At 39.6% G+C, this 18895-nt stretch overlaps 1 protein-coding gene and 1 long non-coding RNA gene across 2 annotated transcripts; both read left to right on the top strand.

The window, feature by feature from the left end:
- Positions 1–484: 484 nt before the first annotated feature.
- LOC307016597 (voltage-dependent calcium channel gamma-4 subunit-like) lies at positions 485–17235 on the top strand. Its single transcript, XM_079645771.1, has 4 exons — positions 485–720; positions 13503–13586; positions 15219–15359; positions 16194–17235. The coding sequence occupies exons 1-4, from the start codon at positions 498–500 to the stop codon at positions 16718–16720; spliced, it is 975 nt and encodes a 324-aa protein (XP_079501897.1). The 5' UTR covers positions 485–497; the 3' UTR covers positions 16721–17235.
- On the top strand, positions 5828–7074 carry LOC307016606. The gene is made up of 2 exons (XR_013801855.1): positions 5828–6848; positions 6940–7074. It is a non-coding gene; the product is annotated as an uncharacterized lncRNA (long non-coding RNA).
- Positions 17236–18895: the final 1660 nt, after the last annotated feature.

Raw genomic sequence — 18895 nt, 5'->3', positions numbered from 1 at the left:
TTCTTTCTTTGTCTGCACCTTCATTGGTTAGATTTGGCAAGGGTGGGGTCTCACTTTGGAGCCATTGACGTAGCCTCTTTGGCAATGGCTTTTAACAGAGGCGTAGTCAGTGTAGGAACAGAGAAAAGTGTTTTTTTGAGGCGAGGATAGAGGGGATAAACGGAATACTGAAGTGGGGAAGAGGTTTGAAGGGTTCTGAATTTGTACACGATGTTGCAGTCGTGTTTCCAGGCGCGCTTAAAACCTGTGTTGAGCCTCCGTAGTGGGCACAACTGGTGTCATCTCACTTTTACCGCTGCGACCATGTTTTGAGCATCAAGTGAGCGTTTCAGATAATATTCCTGCTCCTTTTCCCTTTCTTTGTCTGGGCTATAGTTTCTTTTTAAGCAGGAGCAGAGAGTGGACGCACCTGAACCTAAAACTATGAACAAAGCTTCCGCGCCCTGACGCGCTCCTCTGAGCGCATGTTGGACCGGTGAGCGTATGTATGAAGCGCCATGGCTTGGTGTGACCGCGGGGTTCAAACGCTGCTGGCCAGCTTCGGGGCTTTCGCTGCCTTCAGCCTGATGACTATCGCAATCGGCACGGACTACTGGCTCTATTCGCGGGCGTACATCTGCAACAGCACCAATGCCTCATCAGAAGAGAGTCAGTCGCAGCCCAGAACCAAAAAGGGCGATCTCACCCACTCCGGGCTGTGGAGAATCTGCTGTATTGAAGGTAAGCCTGTTCCAGGGCTACTGAGGTTCTTATAGGCGTTAACATGTGGAGGGCTCTACGTGGTGGTTTGCTTGGTTCGCTGTTCTTGTATCACAACAAATATGGAGGAATGTTTGGTTCCTCAGTGCGCACAAAAGGACCAACTCTCTTTGCGCACGCCAAAATGTCTAAAAAAGTAAAAAAGCAAAGATCATACAGGTGGAACAACTTTCAGAGGATATAGATCACAGACACATGATGATTTAAACACAGCTAAAGTAGCAGATTAACAAGAAAATAGCGGCTGGTGTCCCGCAAAGTGCTCATCTCAGGCTGCCTGCCAACTGTTACATCGGATTGTTGTAACATATGCCCACACAATAAACAAGGCTGTGTTAAAGTATGTAACAGTATGCGATGCCAAGCCGGCGCGCCTGCGAGCCCATTCACATTCAAGCCGGAAATGTGTGCGCTGTTATTACTTTCATTCATGTCTTCATTGTATCCAATGCTGTTGCTTGGCAACATCCCTGAAATTGCTATGGAAACATGCAGTGATATCAAAATAGATGACTCTGGGTTCACGTCATGTCCAAGCAAATTAGAAAGAAAAACAAATTGTTTTTGTGTGGTCCAATTTCATGTTGTTGAATCCTTTTACGCGTTTGATATTGGGAAAGGAGGTGAGCTGACGGTGACGTTTTACTTCAGAGGTAGACAGGCGCTCATTCGTGGAGCTCCTTCCGGACAACTCTTTGACTTCTCGCTTCAGATATCAAAGAGTGATTTGATGTGACTGTAGTTTCTCATATCTCAACGGAGATATTAATAGAAAAATATGTAGGCCTATAGTGGTTTAGTTAAAGCAAACAAAGTAAACTCACATCTTTTCAGAATGTGTCTAGACAGTTTGGAAGTACAACCAAAATAAGGTGTAAGTAAATAATTGAACAATACATGGTGTTCCTTGTGTGTGCATGCCACTGATGTAATTTAATTTGAAACTCTACAAATACATCATGTCATGTTTAGAAAATGGCTAGACATTCAATTCAGCTATTACAAGATACAGAGACATGTTTATACAGGAGGATGTGTCCATACAGATGCAGCTGATATGAGATAGCATTATTGTCATATCTGGAACATTACATCAGTTACTAAACAGAAATACATTTAATCATTTTTCTTTTGACTGTCTAATTGATTGATGACAAATAATGTATACATTACAATAAGTTATTACGTTTTCTTTCTTTGCCCAAAAAAACAGCGGAATTGTTTTCCACTTTATACTATGAGACAAACATACTGCGCAGAAACTAGATACTTCTATAAAATAAAACTTGCTTATATTTGATGTCAGATCAGGAGCCTCTCAATAGGTGGATTTGATTGAGCTCACTATATTTTCCAGACATAATGTCATCAGGGCCCTGGGAGCTGTCATCAATGATTAAACTGTTGCAGGAAGATGTACGCTTCAGATACGTGAAGCAATTTCCTGATGTATTATAACTCTTTACCGTTTACTAAGAGTCCTGCTTCGGAGTGCACCTTTCTGTGATGTGGACAGATTCACAGCGTGCAAAACATCCTCTGAGACCTCAAGAAATGAACAATAACTGTGAAACGCCAGCCAACAATTATTTCTTACATAATTTCCCATCAGCTTTGAAGTAAATATTGAAGGTGAATTAATAACTGTGGAGACTAAATTACTGTTGATGAGGTTGGGGCTCTGAGACTTTGAGTACATCATTTGCACAAACAAAGGCTGGCCCATAATGTGATTGTCTCTAATAGTTTCACCTCTGTGCCTCTGCTCGAAAACTACAAGAAGCTGCTGGACGCTGGCTCTGTTGTCATGGAGACACCTAATTATAGAGGAGAAGACTAGGAAGGAAGACTTACCCCCCCTCAACACACACACATACATACACAGACACCCCCACATAATGACAAACACAGCTACTGGGGGGGAAACATCTCAACATTTGGCTGAACAGCTTTCAGCGACAACAAACTGCTGTAGCACAATGCAATGTGTGCTTCCAGTCGTCCTGCTCTACAGGAGTCACCTCTTCTCCAGCAAGCCAGCGTGAGGCTCCTTTGCAGTGGGGTTAGCACAACCCCCACTTATGCAATTTATAACAGCTGTTTTGCTTTCCGCCCTGCACTTCTTGTTGTTCCTTATGAATGTTGTAAGGTCAGGGAGGCACTGAATGCTCCTAATTGCATAGGAATCAGTAAAGCATCAGAGGCTGTTACTTATGTGTGACTCAAGTACATAAAACCGACTTTGAGAAGGAGAAATAATCCAATTAGCATGTATACTTTTACATTAAACATCCCAGCTCGCAGTGGTTTAGTGTGAGTGTCGAGGCATGGGGGCATTGGAAGTGTTTGAGAGAAAGGTTTTGTTTAGGAGGGGTTTGGGGGGGGGGGGTGTCACTTTTTCATTCCCACCATGCCCACCAAAGTGTGACAACTGAGAAGTAATGTGGGGTCACTCATTAGCCATCAGGCCCCCACTTTCACCTCAGCGAATCCCCCTCTCCTCTCTCTCTTCTAATCTCTTTACAGGTTCAACTCCTCCATTCTCATAATTATTTTATGGGTTTCATTCTACTTTTTTAATAAACCCTGTCACCCTGTTCTTACCCACGAACTTGCGTCCTTTAATTTAGTATGCATTCATTTATTTTCTCTTCTTCTTTTAAATAAAGTATATTTCTGTCACCTATGCAAGCCATATTTGCAGAGAACCTTCACAGAAAAGTTTTGGAAAATAGCTTATTGATATTCTTGTTAAAGGGGACCTATCATGCAAAATGCACTTTTGGATGTCTTTTATAGGGAATTATCACGCAGCGTCAGAAAATAAAACCCTCTCTTTTTTCCTCCGTACCCAAATCTCTAAAAACGGGGCTACAACGGAGCTGATCCAGGTTTGCATCCGATATGACGTAATATCAGAAATGTAGGCTGGCTTTACACCCACGGCCCAATCAGAAACGTTGCTATCAGAAACCATGCCCGACTGTTTTGGACGTAATATGGTCGGTGCATGTTTACATTAGCATCGCTAACACTCAGAGCTAACCTGTAGCAGGAAATAAAAAGGAACTCACCTTGTGGTATAACCGGCAAAAGAGAAAGCCTTTGAGCTCCATACTGTAATTCTTGATAATCCATGATATGGCGTTTCATCAACGCTGTATCTTCCGGTAGAATCTCCCGCATGAGCTCCCCAGCTAGCGGGGAACGTTCTCACAAATTTGGCTAGCGTTACCTATTGGTTCTAACAAGGTTTTAAAGAAACGTTTTAATCTGATGTTCAAAGAACCTTTTTAGGATGCTCTTTGTTCAAATAATGTTCCTATAAGGTTTAAGGTTAACTAAGACATAACGTTTTAACTGCAACATTCAGAGGATGTTTTGAGGATGTTATTGAGGCCTGATATGACAGAAAGTTTTTTTATAAAACGTTCCTTTAATGTGATATGTTAACAAAGGTGGAACGTTTTGCCTGCAACAATCTAAGGATGTGTTTTGGACGTTGTTGGGTAACACATTAAAGATGTTCTTTATAAAATGTTCCCTCAATGTTACATGATAACAAATGAAGAGCATTTTCAAAGCAACATTCTGAAAATGTTTTCAGGATGTTATTGAGGCCTGAGATGACAGAAAGTGTTTTATAAAATGTTCATTTAATGTGATATGTTAACAAAGGTGGAACGTTTTGCCTGCAACATTCTAAGGACGTGTTTTTGACGTTGTTGGGTAACACATTAAAGATGTTCTTTATAAAATGTTCCCTCAATGTTACATGATAACAAATGAAGAACATTTTCAAAGCAACATTCTGAAAAAAATATTCAGGAAGTTATTGAGGCTTGAGATGAGAGAAAGGGTTGTATAAAATGTTCCCTCAATGTTACATGATAAGAAATGAAGAACATTCTCCAAGAAACGTTCTGAAAATGTTTGCAGGATGTTATTCTTTTTTTATAAAACGTTCCTGTTATGGCAAATATTAACAAGGTCATGGTCAATGTCAGATTTATTTCTAGAGCGCTTTAAAAAACAAACTTGTTGCATTTGTTTTAAAAGGATGTTTTAAAAAAAATCTGATGTCACCACATTTTCCTTTTGAAAAAAACAAACAAGCACGTAATTCATGATAAGCTGTAACCAGATATTGCATGTTTGTGGTGGCATGTGTGAGTTCCCAGCTAGAAATGTTTGTTACCATTCGTTGTTCGAGGAATGTTTTCAGCGGGACGTTTTATTTTGGTTCCCAGAATGTTCTTCTGAAAGGTAGGATAACGTTCTTTAAAAACATTCTTGAAATGTTTGGTGATAACCTTCTTAAGATGTTTTTGATAATCTTCTTAAGATGTTTTTGATAACATTATTAGAACACATTATGCCCTACTGTTCTTAAAACGTTTTCAGCGGGGCGTTTTATTTTGGTTCCCAGAATGTTCTTCTGAAAGGTAGGATAACGTTCTCTAAAAACATTCTTAACATTTTTGGTGATAACTTTCTTAAGATGTATGAGCGCATACATCTTAATAATAAGTGTCGTTCGAATTCTCTACATGATAGGAAAGGAGGTTTCAAACTTCCTTTATAACCTCCTTTAGCTTAGGAACCACTGAACCTCCCTCACCGAAAGGAGAGGAGAAAATGCTGCCCCACAATGCCTTGCAGCCGCAGCATTTGCCATCACACAACAGTCGGCCGTTCACAGAAACAACCGATTATGACTGAGAAATTATATCATGAAACTTACGGTGCTTATTAAGCATTTTAAAACGTATGTGGTAAGTTGCCAAAATGCTTTGTTTTGAACGTTCATCAGTATTATAATCAACAAGACAAATATGAACGTTAGTTTTTACTGAAATGATTAAATAAAGTCAACATTTCACAGAGCTGTGTAGGGTTTGTTCAACTTTTAAAATATGTTTGAATGGTGATATACACAGTGATAGATGTTAAGGACTAACGTTTATAAAAAAAATACATCCCAGCTAGCGGGGAATGTTCTCACAACTTCGGCTAACGTTACCTATAGGTTCTAATAAGGTTTTAAATAAACGTTTCAATCTGATGTTCACATAACCTTTTTAGGATGTTTATTATTTCAAATAATGTTCCTATAAGGTTTAAGGTTAACTAAGACATAACGTTTTAACTGCAACATTCAGAGAATGTTTTGAGGATGTTATTGAGGCCTGAAATGACAGAACGTTTTTTTATAAAATGTTCCTTTCATGTGATAAGTCAACAAAGGTGGAACGTTTTGCCTCCAACATTCTAAGGACTTGTTTTGGACGTTGTTGGGGTAGCACATTAAGGATGTTCTTTTATAGAACATTCCCTCAGTGTTACATGATAACCAAAGAAGAACATTTTGAAAGCAACATTTGGATAATGTTTTCAGGAAGTTATTATTTTTTTATAAAATGTTCCTGTGATGCGAAATATTAACAGGGTCATGGTCAACGTCAGATTTATTTGTAGTGCGCTTTAAAAAACAAAGTTGTTGCATTTTTTTGAAAAGGATGTTTAAAAGAAATCTGATGTCACCACATTTTCTTTTTAGAAAAAAACAAGCACGTAATTCAGGATATTGCATGTTTGCGTAGGCATGTCTGAGTTCCCAGCTAGACATTGTTGGTTCTAAAAACATTTTAAGAATGTTACCATTCATTGTTCTAGGAATGGTTTCATCGAGAAGTTTTATTTTGGTTCCGAGGATGTGATTCTGAAAGGTAGGATAAAGTTCTCTAAAAACATTCTTAAAATGTTTGGTGATAACATTGTTCGAGCATTATACCCCAAGTGTTTTAGTTGTTTATGCACATATCTCTATTGTCATATGGATCGAATAACACTTAGAAAACCAAAGACAGACATATAGAAGAACGGACCGACTATCACTGCCCGTCCCTAAAAGCCCTGTTAGTGTTTGTATGTGTTTGTTTCTACTGATTGTCTCTCTCTCTGCCTGCTGGTCTGCTCTGCACGGCTGGGAGCAATCTCCAATCAACCACACCTGCAACCTGCTCGTCAGCCACACTATGAAAGCCTGCAGCCTGCACTCATTCCCTGCCAGATTGCTGCCGTGAACGGTTTGTTGCGTGCTGCTCTAGCTTTTTACCAGCATATTCTTTGACAAATTTGCCTGCTTTTGCCTCACACTGATTTTTGTGTCTCTCCCAGGAAGAATCCAAGGCCTTCCACACTCCCAAGACCAGCCAGGCCTCTCTACCCACCCTGGAACAACTGTTTCCCACTGCCGCCATAACCAACCTCCACTCCCAGCTCCCCTTTTCTAATAAACAAATGTTACTTTCACCAGCTGATTCCGTGTCATCCTTTTACATGTGTTAATAGTCAAATTCCAATAGTTAAGTAAACTATCATAATCATCCTAATGACCACAGTGGTCAGTCCACTTACCCAGGAATTTTGAGTTGAACAATTACAGGAATATTATGTCTTTATGTTCTAATAATGTTAACATATTTTAGTAAATTGTTACCATAGAACATTTGCATAATTTCTTTAACATAAACCATGTTATCCTTCTCTAAAATAATAACATTCTGGCAACAGAAAAAATCTAACTTGCAGCTGGAAATGTTTTAAGAACGGTAGGGAATAATGTTCTAACAATGTTATCAAAAACATTTTAAGAATGTTTTTAGAGAACGTTATCCTACCTTTCAGAAGAACATTCTGGGAACCAAACAAAAACTTCCTGCTGAAAACGTTTTAAGAATAGGAGGGCATAATGTTCTAACAATGTTATCACCAAACATTTTAAGAATGTTTTTTGAGAACGTTATCCTACCTTTCAGAAGAACATTCTGGGAACCAAACAAAAACTTCCCGCTGAAAACGTTTTAAGAATAGGAGGGCATAATGTTCTAACAATGTTATCACCAAACATTTTAAGAATGTTTTCAGAGACCGTTATCCTACCTTTCAGAAGAACGTTCTGGGAACCAAACAAAAACTTCCCGCTGAAAACCTTCCGAGAACAATGACTGTAACATTCTCAGAATGTTTTTAGAACCAAACATTTCTAGCTGGGTCTGCCCCCTCCTTTTTATTTTTTTATTTATACATTTATTTTATTTTTTAAAGCTTTATATCCCAAATCAGCACTTTTGAAACAGGAAGTGAAATGGAGGGATATGAGGCATGGCTAGAGTGGGTGATCTGTTTGGTATTTTGAGCAAAAATCTTCATAGACATGTTTTTTATATATTTTTTTATATCTGAGACCTATGCTATTGCCTAAAAATAGAATGATAGGTGCACTTTAAGACACTACTTTAATGTCCGTTTGGTAAATTTAAAGCTATCACCAACAGCCAGATTGCTTAGCTTAGCATAAAGATTTGAGAAAAGATCAACCACTATTCTTACTTTGCCCAATGGTAAAAAAAAATCTATAGATGAATAGGTGAATAGGTGAATACCCACACTTACAATGGTCATGGTCTCTGTCATTTGTATGCAAGTTATTAGTGGGCTTAACAGGTGCTGATGAACAGATAACCTGACGACAGAGCCAGGCGTTCAATCCATTATTAATCTAACTCTCTAAAAGAAAGTGAATGTGTGTTTCCCAAATGTCAAACTTTTAATTGTTATCATAGACTGTATAAAAGTGGAAGTAGTCACCTTGATATAACTCATTTGGTGTTGGACTACTTTTTTGAAATCTTGAGTTTAGCAGATGGACCGCTGCTATCTTGTTTTTTGGCCCTTGCTAACTTGGTGCTTAAGAACCAGAAGTAGGGTGCATCAAAGTACAACCAGATGTTAAAAAAAGAACATTGTTAGGCAACTGAGAAACACACTGTGAAAGTGTTACAGTTTAAACGAAACATGGAGAGCCTCCAGACAATAAATAATCAGGGTCATCAAAGCAGCCATGCCCTAAAGTATACTCTGCTTTATAATGTTACTTATGGGAGCACAATTTAGAAATTGAACACGGAAGTTTTAAAGAAATATTTAAACTAAATGTGTACATTTTTGCATAGACTTATGTACAAACTTAAATTTCCAAACTTTCTTCATGTATTTAATGCTTTTAACCTTTTTCTACCTCAGAGGCCATTGTCTTCAAACAAATATAAGGATTAATTTAATATCTTGGGAAAATAAAAGGACCAGGATAAAAAAAAGTAATTTCAATCTATTTTATGGAAATATTCTATGTTCATGTATGCAACATGGATTTTTTTTATGCAAGTAGTTTCATGACTCTAGAATTAGATTGGAAATAAGAAATAAGATTATATTTATGAACATCACATACTATTCTCAAATTACATTGTCCTTATTGTTTTGAGCCACATGGGAAATAAACAACATGTACAAGACAGCCTATGGTCTGCAGTGCTACAGATCCTTTTTACTGATCCACGCTTAGACATAATAACTTAAGCATTCTACTGAGAATTCATTATATATGTACATTTTAATAAGTAAGTGACAAGGCAAAACGTTTTCACAACAGACCACATACACTACACCCAAGCAGATCTGCGTTTGAAGAAATTCCTGCATGGAGAGAATTGAATTAACTAACTGTCAGTCATGTCAACACCAAATAGCTTATTTTGTCATTTATTTTCTTTCATCCTCACTTGGGCTTAAAAAAAAATTGGAGGGGTTTGTTTGATTTCACAGTGGCTTTATACTTGGTATTGGCATTCCCTGCCTCCAAAGTAATAAATGCATGTGAAGTCTCCGTGAGTTGTGCTTGCATGTCTTCATTTAATATGAAGCCCCAGACAGCGACAGTGCTCTACCTGTTTACAGCTTTATAACCACCTGCTGTAAACTCAATAAAGCATCAAAGAGAAAAACAAAGCAGAATGTGGTTACATTGCTGCTACTCCTTTTGCTGTAGATCTGTCATAAGTAGTGTTACAGAAAGTGTATCACCCACTGGAGGATACCCAGTTATAGTGAACTGCAATATGAAAGTGACTTCTGATTGGCTTATTCGTCAATCTATTTGCAGAGCCATTAAGCTGTGAAGGCTAAGAAGTGGGGGCATGTGTCTCGTGGAGCTCGTTGTCATGATATACTGCACTCACACCAGAGTCTGCTGTTGGTCTCGATGAGACAATGCTATTGGTGTATTCCACCGAGGCTGCTCCCTTACTGGCTCTGCAGTCCTAATTCAAAGTAATGAGGATATGCATTATCCTGTTGCCAGTGGCACGACAGCTGCTACCAACCCACAGTGTGTATGTATATGTGTATGTGTACTGTATGTGTGTGTCTGTCTGTGTGTGTGTTTCTGTGTGTACACGTGTTTTAGCTGGCAGTCATACTGTTAAGTGACAAAGGGGTTTACCAGGGAAGTGCCTTCTCCTACTTGGTAATGTTCAAAATATAATGAAGACGTCAAAAAGTATCCTCAGAGATAGTTTATGTAAATGAGCTTAGGCTACCAGCGGTTGCCATGGCGAAGAGGATGTGATGATCAGCATGTAGCTTTGCAACTCAAGCCCAAGAAACCCATTATTTCCCATTAATGTTTTGATTGTGTCAGATTAATTCTAAATTGTTCACAGCCCAAAGAAAGAAAAACACACACAAGGCAGGCTCCTTTTCCACTTTCACAGATTATACATTGCACAACTGTCCTCTCACCCCTATTGCACAACATTTAAAAACACATTTAGCCCTATATTGCTCTATCTACCTTTCATGATTTCCCTGCTCTCCTCCTCTGACTGAGTCCCACTTTATTGGCCTTCTATCTTTTCCTTCATCCCCATCATTCCCTTGCCCCCTGCGCTTTCGTTGTTTCATTTCCTTCCACCTTCTTCCCTCGTTGAATCTCCGCGCCCTCCCTCCTCCTTCCCTCCCAGCTAGTCAGTATTCAGACTTCAATTTCACACACGCACACTCACACACACACACACACACACACACACACACACACACACACACACACACACACACACACACACACACACACACACGGCTGAAGTAGCTGGGGTCTGGAGTCAGAGCAGTAAAAGTGTTCTGTGTTCATGGCGAACTGTATGTTTTTGTGTGCATGTCTAAAATATGCTACAAGCTCGTGTTGCTGCAGCTGATTTAGTGTTTACACAGACATTAGCAGGACAGCAAAGGTGTCAGTATTTGTGTTATCTTCACAGTTCTTGATCCAACCACAGGAGCCAGATGTGTTTTTTTCACAAGTCTCACACAGTTGCTTAAAATAATCCACAGCCATTTTGTCCATCAGTGATTAGACACAGAAACTCTTGCTTAATTTGATGTCCCTTACAAGGGAATACACCTAGTTAATGGAAGCAAGTGTGCCCTTAAAAGCTGTGTCACAGACGATGATGGCTGTTGACCCTTTGACACCTGGGAAATGGAGTTGACAGGTGTCTGTCTGTCTCTGACACAATTAGTTACGGGAAAGGTTGACATGTATATAATGCGTGGTCATCAGCTCTAATGTCTGCTGCCTGTTAGCCCATTAGAGAGGAAAATAGGACTTTGTATTTCTTCTGATATGGGACCAGAAATGCATTGCTCACAGAAAAAGGCAAAGCTAAGGATTGACTCTTTCCTTAACTCCTCACAACTGCCACCAAGAAGTGATTATTTAGCATTGAAAGAAACGTATTGGTGTGACCTTTGTCCCCCACAAAATTAAGTTCACATACTCCCTTATTGCATTCTTAATCCGAACAATATTACGTTTGCACATGGTAAATGTTTTAAAATGAAAAAAACAAACTAATAATCACACAGGACACAAACAGCAGTCTCCTCTTCCACAAATTACGATGAGCAACGTATTTGTAAAACATATAATGAATGTAATCAGAAAAGAGACAATATTTTTTGACAATGCAGTATCGTTTTTTAGAAACTTACATTTTAGGAGAATAGGCTGAACTTATAGGTCCTTGTGACAAAGGTTTTATTTTAATGAGGTACCTGTACTGTAAGTCCTCAAGGAGAGGCCATTTTAAACTCAGCTAACATTAGCTTAATTAGAAGGCTAGCTACAGCCGTATAATGTGAAGCCTGATTTTGCCCACCTAAATGTGAAACCAAAGTCTTATTTCAAGAGGAAAATGCCACCATGGTAAAACGCATTATGTGCTGTGGAGACCCAATGCTTGACAGACGTAGCAACAGTAACTAAGGCCGGTGTGTCAGTGTCACCTGTTTATCTCAGGGATGCAGACAAACGCAAAGATACGCACATGATGCTCACAAAAAAACATACATATGCTCATGAAAAAATATGCAAATGTGATCACAGCCCAGCCCCTCTTTGACGCTATGGGTGTCGCTTGCAGAAATAACTAAAGTGGTTATTCACAGCCCAAATTATGAGAGAGACAAAGAGCTCCCTGCATTACCTCCACTACACAGCGTGCATCCATTAACCCCACCCCCAACCCTTTTTTCTCTGGGCAAGGTGTTGTTTATTACCCTGCACAATTACGGATACAGTCCCCCCCCCCCGCTCTCTTAGTATCCCACCCGCTACTCCATCTCCCTTTCTAACCCACCTCTGCATTAAAAGCTTCCTGCACACGGTCCTTTGTTGTTTAAATTGGCTTCCTGTCCCCACCACACTCACCCATTTACCTGAGCTGGATTTGGACACGCTCCACTAGCCATGAAGTCCCTCAGGGCAACGCATTTTTTATCTCACAGTCTAGCATCTGCACTGATCCCAGACACACACAAACATAAGCCCTCCTCTCATTTGCTTTCTTTCTGAAATATGAGTGCATTGAGCTGTGATCTTTAGTAAAGCGCTTTTTAAAAGTTTAGGCTGAAGGTCAAGTCTCATTGATGGTTGGAATGTAAAACCATTCAGGGTAATGGGTTAATCCTAGAGAGCTATATGAATGGATCCAGATTATGTCATCCGACAACAGCTATGAAGGAGTCTATACAGTAAATAACTGAAATAACATCCTGGTACTGCTGTATTATTTCTCAAGATAAGCTCTTTAGAGGTCCTTCGAGAAATTACTTCCTACTCCTTTTTCTCTTATCAGAAGACAAAAGCACATGATCATTTTACTCCATTGGACACAGTTTTACAAAAACAGGTTGCTGGAATAGTGAGACACTATGGCTCTGACTCCAGCACCCGAACCTCCTTTATAAGCAGAACCTACTGCAGTTTGATGGATTTGCAACAAAATGTACCCTTTAACTTGTCTCCTATTGTTTATCCTAAATGTTGATTAGAGGGACCCTATTATGCTCATTTCCATATTTTTATTTTCAGAATCAGAATCAGAATACCTGTATTCGTCCCACAGAGGGGACATTTACATTTGTTACAGCAGAAAAGAGACAAAGACAGCTTAATGTCTAACAAATAAGTATGAATAAAAAAGAAAAAAAATATTAAAGATAAAACAATAATAATAAAAAAAGAATTACACAATTTAAAAAATAAACAGTCTGTAACAGTTCTGAAGATGTAGCAGCCATATTGCAGTTATTCACGGCATATATATATTGCACATATTGCACATGGTTGGTATTTGACAACTCTTCTACAGTCACATTAAAGTATGTCCAAAAAGGTATTTATTTTTCTCCTACTGCTTGTGCTGCATTTATTTTCTCCCTCTGTCTGAGACCAGAGCCCAGTCTGCTCTGAATGGTTAGCTGGTCGGCTCTGTTATGATGCTGTCGTATCAACTTGTGGACTATAATTAATATGGAACATGTTTCTCTTTGTCCTGCAGGCATCAATCAAGGCATCTGTTTCAGAATCAACCATTTTCCGGACGACAACGACTATGACACAGACAGCTCTGAATACCTGCTGCGTGAGTGCTCCCTTCTCCTCATTGTCTGGCCCTCGTCTTTCTTTATTTGTAAGGACAAGCAGGAAGCCCACTGACCTTCATCCTCTTATTTTCTATCTCAGCGAGCAGCCTCCAAAACAGACAATACGCTTTTATAGAGAGAAATGCAGAAAATGGCAGAGAAAGTGAGCAGATAAAATGTGACAGCTTTCAAAAAGACAGGATAAGATTTCAAGCATGTCTGTATCAAACTAACAACGCAACCCATGTTATTTATTTACTTTTGTCTGTCTACATTTTTTGCATCGATTTAAAAGAAATAATAAAGACTTTTAAGTAAACTTTCAAAAAGTAATGTTGGGTCCCTCAATTGCTTGGTTTCCAATAGAGCTCACATTTAGAATATAGCTCTATCTGCAGTGCAATAATGTTTTCATTGACGATGCAGCAGGATCAGATTTGTCCTTGCTTTCCCTTTTTTCTCTTATGTTAGATACATCCTATTGTGAGTATTAACTTGTTAACCCTTAATCTTAATAGGTAAAAAAAATAGTTATAACCTTTCTGCTTCTTTAAAAAAGATTTTTGTTCTGTGAAAGCTGTTTATAAATGATTATGTCAAGGCTTATACATATTTCTGATAATGTTTGACTTAACATTGGGTTATTCAATCAGCATAAGACCTTCATTTAGTGCACATCCAATGCTGCATCTGCCTTATATGTGAAGAAGCACAAAGAAATCGTATTAGACTGTCCTAATGAGGGCTTATTAAAATACTTTTCAGTGAATAAGCTCACCTATCCTTGGAAATTTGTCAAATGGCACAGTGACTCATTCCTGTGGGAGGTGAGGGTCAGTGGGAGAGCTCATATACCTCCTGCAGCCGATTGTCAAAACTTTGTCATAACAAGGTCACAGAGTAAAAGTAATAAAGAAGTTCTCAGAAATAGATGGTAGAAGAGATGGTGGTGGGTCTAAGAAAAATCAGGTCCCCACAAAGTAAAATTGAATTGGTGTGAATGGAGGGATTGATTGTGAAAGCACTTTGAGGGGTCTCAAAGACTATAGAAGTGCTGTATATCCTCCTTATAATAATTAAAAATAATTTAAAGGTCCCCTATTATACTGTTTTTCCTATTATACAGTTTTTCCTATTATACTGTTTTTCCTATTATACTGTTTTTAATATTATACTGTTTTTCCTCAATATATTATAGTTCTCAGATATATATACAAAACATGTCTCTGAAATGTTTTGCTCCAAATACCAAACAGATCATTGCAGCATCCCATACTCCCCTCTGTTTCAGCCCTGTTTCAAAAGTGCTGATTCTCTTTCTGTTACTTTAGATGAAAGTAAGGAGCCCCTCCCCACGCCCCTCTGAGAGATATTTGGTTAGAAAGAACACAATGGTGCTCTAGGAAGAGAGATTCAGCTGATAAGGTGGGGGGGGGGGGTGGTTACCTCATAAAGTGGCCAAAATCTGATCAGCTCATTTTCAGTATATATAAATGGATCAGGACAAAAGTGAGTTCATCTTTTTTCACATGTTTATGTATAAGACATGAACAAGTGGATTTTGCATAGGTGGCCTTTTATCAGTTATCCATTATGAACCATGTTGTGTCCTTTCTCCTCTGCCTCTGTAGGTATAGTTCGTGCCTCCAGTGTGTTCCCCATCATCAGCACCTTTCTGCTGATGTTCGGCGGGCTGTGTGTCGGGGCGGGTCGAGTTTACAACAAGACAAACAACGTCTTCCTCAGTGCAGGAATTCTCTTTGTAGCTGCAGGTGAGCTGCAGGATTACACTTGTCAGCCATGATCCCAGAGAGCAGCAATCACCTAAAGGCTGGGGTTTTTATAATGGGCTAAGGCAGCTTGATGTGGCCCCTCTGATAACCTATTGTGCTTCACCAAGGGTGCAATCATACAGAACTGTATTCCCTCTGGAAGAAGGTCAGGGTCATGGACCCGACACACAAGTGATGAGGACACATGTTATTAGGGGTTAATGTAATGAGAGTCACTCAGTAATCACTGACTTACACAGTGGGAGTTCCTGGGATCCATTATTAATAGAGTCATGGCCCATATACAGTAGCTTTTTGTCATTGATGTGTGTCTTTATAGTTGTTAGGATTCTATCCTATGTTTCTGTTTTCCCCTGATGTTGGATCTGTCTTTCTGGTAATGTTGTGTATCTATGTGTTAATTTCTATTTGATTTGCACTTTTTTGTAGTTATTTTTTGTCTGTGATTTCATTTGTCCCTTTTTGTCCCTTGATGTGGTCATGTTGTGTCTCTATGTAGTTGTTTTGTGTAGCAGTTTATAATTGTTTGGGTCTTTTTATAGGTACTATTTGCCTGGTAGCATTTAGTACATTCTCCTAACTTTTTATTTCATATCTCTTTGTACTTTGTTGTGTCCTTGTAGACTTTTTGTATCTCTGTGTTCATTATATATTTCTTTGTGGTCTTTTGGAATTCTCTCTTCCTGTTTAGAACGTGTCTTTGAATATTATGAAGGTTAAGGCTGACAGGTCCTTTATAGGCCTTTCAATATATCCATCCATGACCTTCCCTTTCCCTGATTCTCTTTATTGTCTCTGTTTCTTTTTTATCAGGTCTGAGCAACATAATAGGCATAATTGTCTACATCTCAAGCAATGCGGGAGACCCCAGTGATAAACGCGACGATGACAAGAAGTACACTTACTCTTACGGCTGGTCGTTCTACTTTGGCGCCTTGTCCTTCATCGTTGCCGAAACTGTGGCAGTCCTCGCCATCAACATCTACATTGAGAGGAACAAGGAAGTTCGCTGGAGGGCGCGGCGCGAGTTCATCCGTTCGCTTTCTTCCTCTTCCCCGTACTCAAGGATACCCAGCTTCCGTTATCGCCGGCGGACATCACACGCCAGCTCTCATTCGACGGAGGCCTCGAGGGAGAACTCTCCTGGGGCCGGTCTGAAGGGGAGGCCATCTTCCAGTGGGCCCCTGGACGAGCTGTCCATGTACGCGCTGGCGAGGGACTGTGTGACGGACAACACGTACAGCCCAGAACACGAGTCTGGTGCTGAGTTCCTCCAGGTCCATAACTGTTTTACCACTGATTTAAAGGACGGGGTGAATCACAGGACCACACCGGTGTGAGGGACATGCTGCTGCTGAGTTGGAGGGTCAATAGAAGTGGATGAACAGGAACTGATGAAAATTCAGTGGGTCTGTTGGAGCCTGAGTACTTGTGATAGCCTGCCATCTTAGAGGCACAGTTATACAAAAAAGAGAAGAGATTACAGTCAGACGGACGGGAAATTAGCAAATTAACAGAACATGAGAACCATTTAAAGGGAATCATCAAAGCAGAATAGAGTTACAGAGTGTATGCTGTAGCTGGATTGAAATTGACGCTATCTGTCAACTGAAATGCTTTAATGAGAAGCGTGAGGATGAAAACCTTTGATTCTTTAATAGTTACTAAACATTGAGGGTGTGATGTGTTGATGTGAGCCGATCAGCAGTATGCTACCTTTAAATTATTCAACAAGGTGCTAAAAGGAAATGTACTCTTCAACTTGAAAGTATTCCATTTGTGTGTGTGTAGTTAAAATGTGGACCCCTATTTGTTTGGTTTTGCCTTGTACTCTAATTTGATGAAAGAGACAACAGGGTCTTTTAGCAATGTCATTTATAAGAATGACTGGCCTTTTAAACAAACATAAATGATCATAATTGTTTTGCTTTTTTTCAAGAGTGTGTGGTTTGGGGGCCAGTGTTTTCACAAATGATTGACTTGCTGATTTGTAATATACTAAATGTTCAGTATTTTTAACAGATTGTACAAGCTGACCATCCAGTCAATATGAAAGGTTTTGTCTCACTTGCCGTCCTAGCCTCATATTTATTATTCTTTGACATTTTCCAGTCAAACGAAATGCCGGTGGAGCACCTCTATTCAATCGCTTGTTTTTATCCACTTCCACATCAGTCAGCTATTCTTCCATCAGCCCCCCGATGGACGTGACATTGTGTATGCGCCTGTCACAAGAAAAGAGCAGCTGATAAAAAAGAGGGTTACGAGTTCTGTGAAAACGGCACACAGGTCAGGACTTCCTTTGGCTCTGAATGAAAGCACCCAACGCCTCACAACGCCTGTGGGTCCATCTGCCCCCCCCCCCCCCCCCCCCCCCCCATGTTGAGTAGAGGACTCAGACAGAAGCAGAGGGAGCTGTCTGCATCTGTGTCCCTGAAGGATGTGTGTGTGTGTGTGTGTGTGTGTGTGTGTGTGTGTGTGTGTGTGTGTGTGTGTGTGTGTGTGTGTGTGTGTGTGTGTGTGTGTGTGTGTGTGTGTGTGTGTGTGTGTGGTCACCCTGAACATCCATCACTGCTCTTTCTTTTAGTTCTCTCAGGAAATATTGTGTTGTCGTGGCAGGGATGAACACTTTTGAGGTCCTCTCCCTTCTTGGTGGCACGGCTGGGAAACGAACCGATGAAAAAGATAAACCTGGTGAAAATGATTTGGGGAAAAAAATGCCATTACAGTTTTTTTTTGTAAATGCTGTGAGTGTTTGCTTGAGCTTGCTCCAAGAACCAGCTGGGGAGTTCTTTTTTCATTCTTAGGGCTAACCAGTTGGTTCTGGTTTGGCAAGCGAGCTCACTCAACCACAACATCGTATTTGATTGTATTTGGTGTAGTTTGATATCCCATTAGAGATACCACTACCAGGCTAAACTTATGTAAAACAAAGACATCATCAGTATGATCCATTGTAGAGTGTAGATCTTACACTTTTATATCAGTTTGGGTATAACATCCAAATGTGTTTGTTTGTAATGTAAAGCTGCAAAGTTGTATATAAAAGTACAATAAAAAAAAAAACATTGAATGTGCAACAGAGGTTTCAATCATTATTGTATTCAATGTCTCTGTCACTTAACACAAAGTATAATAATAATAATTTCAATTTATATAGCGCCTTTCACGAAACCCAAGGACGCTTTACAATGGCTGAGGTTGATTAAGTAAAGCAATTTCATAGCAATCCATCCAATAAATATGTAAATACATATTTCAGTCAGCAAGTGGTGGATCAACCAACCAACCGACCAACCAACCAGCAAACTGACATTGCTACAGAGGCATGCTGCTTAAATGGCTCAAATCCCTCAAAATCGGTCATGTAATGTTATTTACCAAGCCTCCTGCTATGTATAGAAGAATACAGGTAGAGTAGAGATGTGTTGGGAATTTCTAAAAATGTATGCCAAATGATTACAGCCATAAGCCTTCCCTCAGTGGCGCTTGATTTCAGTTGAAGACCTTTGATT

Source organism: Notothenia rossii, assembly GCF_949606895.1.
Source record: "Notothenia rossii genome assembly, chromosome: 8".
NCBI lineage: Eukaryota > Metazoa > Chordata > Actinopteri > Perciformes > Nototheniidae > Notothenia > Notothenia rossii.
Note: the sequence above shows the minus strand (reverse complement) of the source record. Positions and strands in the feature narration are given on the sequence as shown.

Coding starts and splice junctions, on each gene's coding strand:
- LOC307016597 (XM_079645771.1), top strand. CDS start 498: ATGGCTTGGTGTGACCGCGGGGTTCAAACGCTGCTGGCCAGCTTCGGG. Junction 721..13,502: donor GAGAATCTGCTGTATTGAAG/GTAAGCCTGTTC, acceptor TTTGTCCTGCAG/GCATCAATCAAGGCATCTGT. Junction 15,360..16,193: donor AATTCTCTTTGTAGCTGCAG/GTGAGCTGCAGG, acceptor CTTTTTTATCAG/GTCTGAGCAACATAATAGGC.